This window comes from Salmo salar, chromosome ssa01 (genome assembly GCF_905237065.1).
Source record: "Salmo salar chromosome ssa01, Ssal_v3.1, whole genome shotgun sequence".
Classification (NCBI taxonomy): Eukaryota; Metazoa; Chordata; class Actinopteri; order Salmoniformes; family Salmonidae; genus Salmo; species Salmo salar.
In genome coordinates, this window is record NC_059442.1 from 24,278,257 (window position 1) to 24,284,621 (window position 6,365).

The window sequence follows — 6,365 nt, forward strand, 5'->3', positions numbered from 1 at the left end:
CCCTTATCTCACCTCATTTGCTCACATTGTATATAGACTTGTTTTTCTACTGTATTATTGACTGTAAGTTTGTTTTACTCCATGTGTAACTCTGTGTTGTTGTATGTGTCGAACTGCTTCGCTTTATCTTGGCCAGGTCGCAGTTGTAAATGAGAACTTGTTCTCAACTTGCCTACCTGGTTAAATAAAGGTGATTATTATTATTATTTTTAATTATAATCAGGTGAGTTGGCTAAAGATCTTGGACTTGGCTAACTCACAACCGTATGAAATAGAGAATTGCAGCAGCTCTATGCAACGCATTTCTAACTGAAATGCTCTGGAACGTTCTACTTCTTTGAGAAAGTCCATATACACTGAGTGTACAAAACATTAGGAACACCTTCCTAATGTTTAGTTGCACCCCACTTTGCCCTCAGAACACCCTAAATTAGTTGGGGTATGTACTCGACATGGTGTCAAGCATTCCACAGGAATGCTGGCCCATGTTGACGACAATGCTTCCGACAGTTGTGTCAAGTTGGCTGGATGTCCTTTGGGTGGTGGACCATTCTTGCTACACAGAGGAAATTCTTGAGCATGAAACCTAGCAGCGTTGCAGTTCTGGACAGACTTGGTCCGGTGCGCCTGTTCAAAGGCACTTAAATATTCTGAATGGCACATATACACAATCCATGTCTCAAGGCTTAAAAACCCTTCTTTAACTCATCTCCTACCCTTCACCTACACTGATTTGAAGTGGATTTAACAAGTGACGTCAATAAGGCCACATCATAGACTGACCAGGTGAAAACTATGTCATGGAAAGAGCAGGTGTTCCTAATGTTTTGTACATTGTGTAGAACACATTCACAACAGAATGGGGACAGAAAAAGGATGCCCCTAGGGCTCAATGAATGCAGGTTAACTACCAACCGCCAACAGTGGGACAAAGGGCTGTGTGGTGTGAGACGGTTGAGGGTGTGGCTGACTGGTCTATCAGGCTACTGTGCAATAAAATCCTAATCCTCAAATTTCCAACATTCACTGTGCTCCTGTTCAGACAGGTTACTGACATCACCAATGGCAGCCTGGGTTACTTCACCGTGGAAGAAGCTCACATAGGGTAAATTATTGCTTCAGAATTCTTTGTGGGCCATAGTTAAATCAAGAATCATGCTGTTCCAGCTTGCTATGCTAATGAGAGCTAAGTGCTAATTGGCCTTAGATGCTTAGCTAAGTGTTGCCTCATTCAGTGAGTGTTTCTCAAGCATAATACAACAGAACCAGCTGTGAATTATGGCAGGATGGCACATGACACTTAGCTACACTTTATGGGTGGAAGAACAAAGGACCAGGTGCCAACAGACTCGTCACAAAACATACACAAGCTGAGGGGGGTTTAAACCATGTGTTGCTGCCTTGCTATGTTGTCTTAGGTCTCGCTTTATATAGTGTTGTGGTGTTTGTCCTATATATTATTTTGAATCCCCCATCCCCGCAGGAGGCCTTTTGGTAGGCCGTCATCGTAAATCAGAATTTGTTCTCGACTTGCCTAGTTAAATTTAAAAAATAAAAATTAATTTTAAATGTAACCTACAGATCAACTGCACTCTGATTACCTGCCTAGGAGAAGTGTAGAATGTATGACCAATTGGAAACTAAAGCAGAGACCGAGCTCCTTTCTTACATCAGCCTCTCCACCTGACCATTCACAGCACCTTTTGCAGTCAAGGTTCAAACCGCTCTACCATGCATGCAAAGGTAGATAAAGAGCAAGGCTTCTCAGTCACTACATACTTGTTTGTAATAGGATGACTGAACCCATCTCAGGATAGCAGCTCACACAGACCCTCACCACACACCAGGGACTGTTCTAAAGATTGTGTGTGTAACCTAGTTGAGAGCACATCAACTGCCCTGCATGCAGCAGCCACTGCAGAGAGGAGGATCCTCTAAGGTATCACACATTTCAAGGACACACTCCCTCTAAATCCAGCTTCTGCATGCTGCAATCTGGAAGTTAAAACAAATACTACCTTCAAAGTCAATACATGCACTTTTTCCATAGAGTCCATAGAGTTTAGGGTCACAATAGTATCATCCTATGGGAAACTTTTGACATGGACTGAGAAAATATGTCGTTTGATAGGCTTCTATAGAAACTGATGAGGAGAATTTGAAACGGAATACTCTAGCTGCCAAATCAGAATGTTCTGAGACATTTGATCTGTATTGCAGAAGTGATCGTGTGTTTATGCATTCATGATTAGTCGTTATACAGTTAATACATTGGATTGTTCTTTCAATAAGAATACACTGCTTCAATTCCCTATGTTAACCATGTTGCCATATAATCTGATAGAACCATAAAAAAGGACAAATGTCACAATTATACACAAATGTTAACAAAATTTTATGAATACAGAAATCAAAACTCAAACCAAGAGGAACACGCAGTCAAAATAGCATCAAAGTGACATGTAATTATAAAGTACAGTAGTGCTACTTTGACATTTTTTATACAAAAAAAAAGCTCCCTGAAGGCTGTTTTAGAGAAGAGCAAAATTATTGTCTCCTTAACAGAGCAATATGCTATTATTTACAGAACAATTTGTGCATCAAATAAACCAGCCATGAAGAAAACAAACGATGAGTCACTCACTTTCTGTGTACACAAGGTGTCGCTACTAAGCTTCAATCCAAGTGTGCATTGATCATTCATCAAAGAGACTTTTCCAACCTGGAAGTAAGTTTCACTCTGGTTTAATCACAGCATCCTCTCACCCGTTCCTGTGAAATCTACAAATATCACCAATGCACACCAGGACTCAACACCACCACAAGTCAACTACCGCCTTGTCATCACTCAATGTGCAAAATGAGAAAACATGACTAACACAGAGATGTCCTTAACGCCAGCCTCCCCACCATTGGTTCACAAGTTCAGGCTCTGAGAGATCCACCTAATCCGAAGCATAATGAATGAGGCATTTAGTTTGAGGAAATGTCCTAGCCTTTTGAAAGTGGCAGTTTGCTTAAAGAGAAAAGTCCATGGCTTTTTAGAATGAGGCTATTGATTTGTTAAGAGTCCAGTGCATAGTTTGTTTCTATCCTAAGGAGCGTTTGAGGGTGGCTAGCCTCTGGAGGAGCTGCTGCTGGCGCGCTTTGAGGCGTTTCCTCTCTTGGGCCTGGTGCTTCTCTCTGCTGTGCAGCTGGAGAAGGTACTCTGTCGCCCGGGTCAGGATGGCCACCTTGGGGGTCTTGGCCGACTCTACCAGGCCCGGGATCTCATCCCGCAGGGCCATGAAGCGGGAGCGAAGGTCGTTCCGCCTCTTCCGCTCCAGGAAGTTGTGGTTCTTCCGGCGGTCAGTGTCCTCAGCGTCAGAGCTCTGGGGGCTGTCTGCAGAGGACCCTTGGGGGGAGATGGAGGCTGGGGAGTCTGGCTGCTGGTGGCTGGAGTCTGGACAGAACCGTTTACTCTGTGGTTCCTCATCCTCATCCTCAGGGTCGCTTTCAGGGGAAGGGGCTGCATAGTTGTGCTGCTGCCGGTGGACAGACATGTGGAAACGCTGCGGGCAAGGGTCAGCTCGGACAGTGATGGTCACAGCCTTACGGCTTCCCAACAGTCGGGCTCGGCTCTGCTTGCTTTCCACAGTCACCACATCAATCTCATCATCATCATCATCGTCATCTGTTACATCAAAAGAAACAACCACATATCATTACACATGCACAGAGGAGTTCCCTCACTTCCATAAAGAGGACTCTTAAAGCCTCAGACTTCTGACAGGCTGTTAGTGGAGAGAACACTGGAAAATTATCTATTGAAGAATGTGGCAGTACGTGTCGTAAATAGTTTGGGCGAGGTGTTCTGGGTTGATCAACTATTAAAAGACAATCTATATTCTCATTAGCAAAGCGGAAGACCTGCTTTAGTTTAGTGTTAATCAAGCTTTGCACATTCATGTCATGCCAAAATGCTGTATTTTTTTTTTAAGTTAATGGTGAGTATGTCCACCAACACTGATTTCAGCAGGCAGAAAGTTTATCATCATGCGGCCTGGCGCCACATAATACATCTCCAAGAACCCCGCCTCCCACACTTTGTCATACAATTCTAGGAGAGAAGCTTGGTGCGCAACACTAGTAGGGAGGTGTTTTTTTTACTAGGCCTCCTGCGGCTGTGACCTAAGCATTTGCAGCAACCGTTTACAAATCTTGGCTGAGGAAAAGTGACATTCTTTGAAAGTGAGAGAGATTATAGTTTGTGCTGGAGATAAGGGCTTAAGTAAAGCTGAATACTTTGACTCAGCAAATGTCAACGTCCAGCCTAGGGCGGGCGTTCCCCTGGCGGCCTCAGCTTGACGCATTGACTAGGCAACATCTAGCAGAGGTGAATCTATTTACTACATGGTCAGTTTCTTACCAGAGGAATCAGAGCGAGACTCAGAGCCCGATGATGCCGGTTTCCTACAGCTGATGGCTGGGAAGGTGAGCACAGATGCTGGGTCAACGCATTCTGCCACGGTGCTGGGCAGTGGCGCATCAGGCGGGGTCAGCAGGGTGCACTGCGCTTTGCTCACAGTCGCAAAGTTCTGGGGTGCTGGTGGGGAGAGACGAGCCTGGGCTGCAGCTGACAGGCGCTCGTTGACTTTCTCCAGGTGCTGACTGGCTGAGAAACTACTCCACATGCAGTCCTGAATAATAATGGAACTCATGTTCCCAAAAAGCTCCTCGGTGTCAGGTCCCTCGTACTCCTCATCCTGACCCAAGACCTTGGACAGCCAGCCCAACTTGTCTCCCGGGGTAACGTGCATGTTACCACCTAATGTCCTGGTGGGAGACATGGGAGGGGTGGGCAACAGCTCAAACTTCTTCCATATGTCCTCACTTGGTGCAGTTGACTTGTAGAAGTCCTCCTCTTTGTCATGGTCATCTAAGAAATAGTGCTGATAGCGGTCGTACTCCATCTCCCAACGTGATACTCTGGAGTTTATTCCAAGCATGGATGATCACACGCGACTCCGATATTGGAGAAAATCTTCACACAACCTAAAGAAGCAAAGTAGTGCATCAGTCCCATTCTTTGAAGATTTCTGCTACCATTAATACTAAGCTACACATTGTCTTTAAGATACACAATAAATAATCTTTACACAAGGATAATCACTTTCCCATCCAATGCTTCGCCTTTAAACATGGTTATACAATCATCAATATCATCCAGGTCCTTTAAACATTGTAACAGTGCATTCTAATCGTAGCCTGGTGCCTCCTACAAATTATACTAAATTAATAATTGATTTCATCCTGTGGGCGGTGATAATCTGGCCTTGTCTGGACATATTCAGTCTATTACGTAATCTAGTTTTATGCCCCGGTTTAACCTTCGAAAACAATCGAGAAAAAACAAGACTGCTTACAGGTAATTGCGTAAATTGGCCAATGCCCACTATCGGCAGCTTAGGTTAGCGAATGGGTAGAAACTTAAATGTTTTGTAGGTGTGCTGCTTCGTGCCATATTAACTGCCCGAAAGCGCATTGACACAAAACAAAATAGGCTAGTCTACTTCACTGAAATCGGCAATATTCGCTTTGTCTGGATGTTAAAACGGAACGGAGTAGCAGCCACTGAGTTATACAGATATAAAGTACCATCTTCTGAGATGTTTGTAGGCCATCGCTTCATGAGGCTAGCTAGATTAGTTGTCTAAAACACTCACCGCTTTATCTAAGGATCACACTCTGCAATTCCTGGCACAGGAGTCTCTCCGTATCAGCTGGTATACTAGTAGTTGGAACTCCTCGGAGAAAATGGGTAAAAACCGTAAGAGATCACGCCGAACGAAATGCACGAAAACAAAGTTTAAGTTCAGTAGCTGTTTCTTTCAGCAGGGTGTGTGAAAAAGTGGTTCAATTGATTCCGCCCACAGCCTGATAAATAGTAGCCACACAATGCGTTTTTTCGCGCCAGTGTGAAGACGATAAAGTAGGGAGTAGATGTCTGCACTGGCGCTAGATCCGGGTAAACCCCGAGGTTCATTAGCATAAACGGGTACGCCCAGTTAAAGCTACACGCTACAATTCACTTGGAGATGCAAATCCCTATGGATGAGATGAGATGATGAGATGATGCCTTCTTGTCGATCAAGGAAATTATACTTAGGCTATTCAGGACTGTAATGGTCATTAACTTGTTTTTGAAAAACCTACAACTTTTCTTTGCATCCATAATGAATTTTTTTGAGTCAATTTATGTGTTCTAGCATCTTAACACAGCTTGTTTTATAATCCCCATGATCAATAACCAATATTGGGTATCCTGGGGTGAGGACGGGTGTGGGCTTACCCTGATACCAAATTGTAGTTGGTCCTGCACTCTA

General features: G+C 44.1%; 1 protein-coding gene across 1 annotated transcript; it reads right to left on the reverse strand.

The window, feature by feature from the left end:
• Positions 1-2,376: 2,376 nt before the first annotated feature.
• On the reverse strand, positions 2,377-6,003 carry LOC106580630 (protein L-Myc-1b). The gene is made up of 3 exons (XM_014161931.2): positions 5,706-6,003; positions 4,409-5,034; positions 2,377-3,673 (listed from the first exon to the last, which is right to left on the reverse strand). The coding sequence occupies exons 2-3, from the start codon at positions 4,986-4,988 to the stop codon at positions 3,090-3,092; spliced, it is 1,164 nt and encodes a 387-aa protein (XP_014017406.1). The 5' UTR covers positions 4,989-5,034; positions 5,706-6,003; the 3' UTR covers positions 2,377-3,089.
• Positions 6,004-6,365: the final 362 nt, after the last annotated feature.

Excerpts from the sequence above, each read along its gene's own strand:
- LOC106580630 (XM_014161931.2), bottom strand. The coding sequence starts at position 4,988 with ATGCTTGGAATAAACTCCAGAGTATCACGTTGGGAGATGGAGTACGAC. Across the intron at positions 3,674-4,408 it reads GTCTCGCTCTGATTCCTCTG|ATGACGATGATGATGATGAT; the intron begins GTAAGAAACTGA and ends TTGATGTAACAG.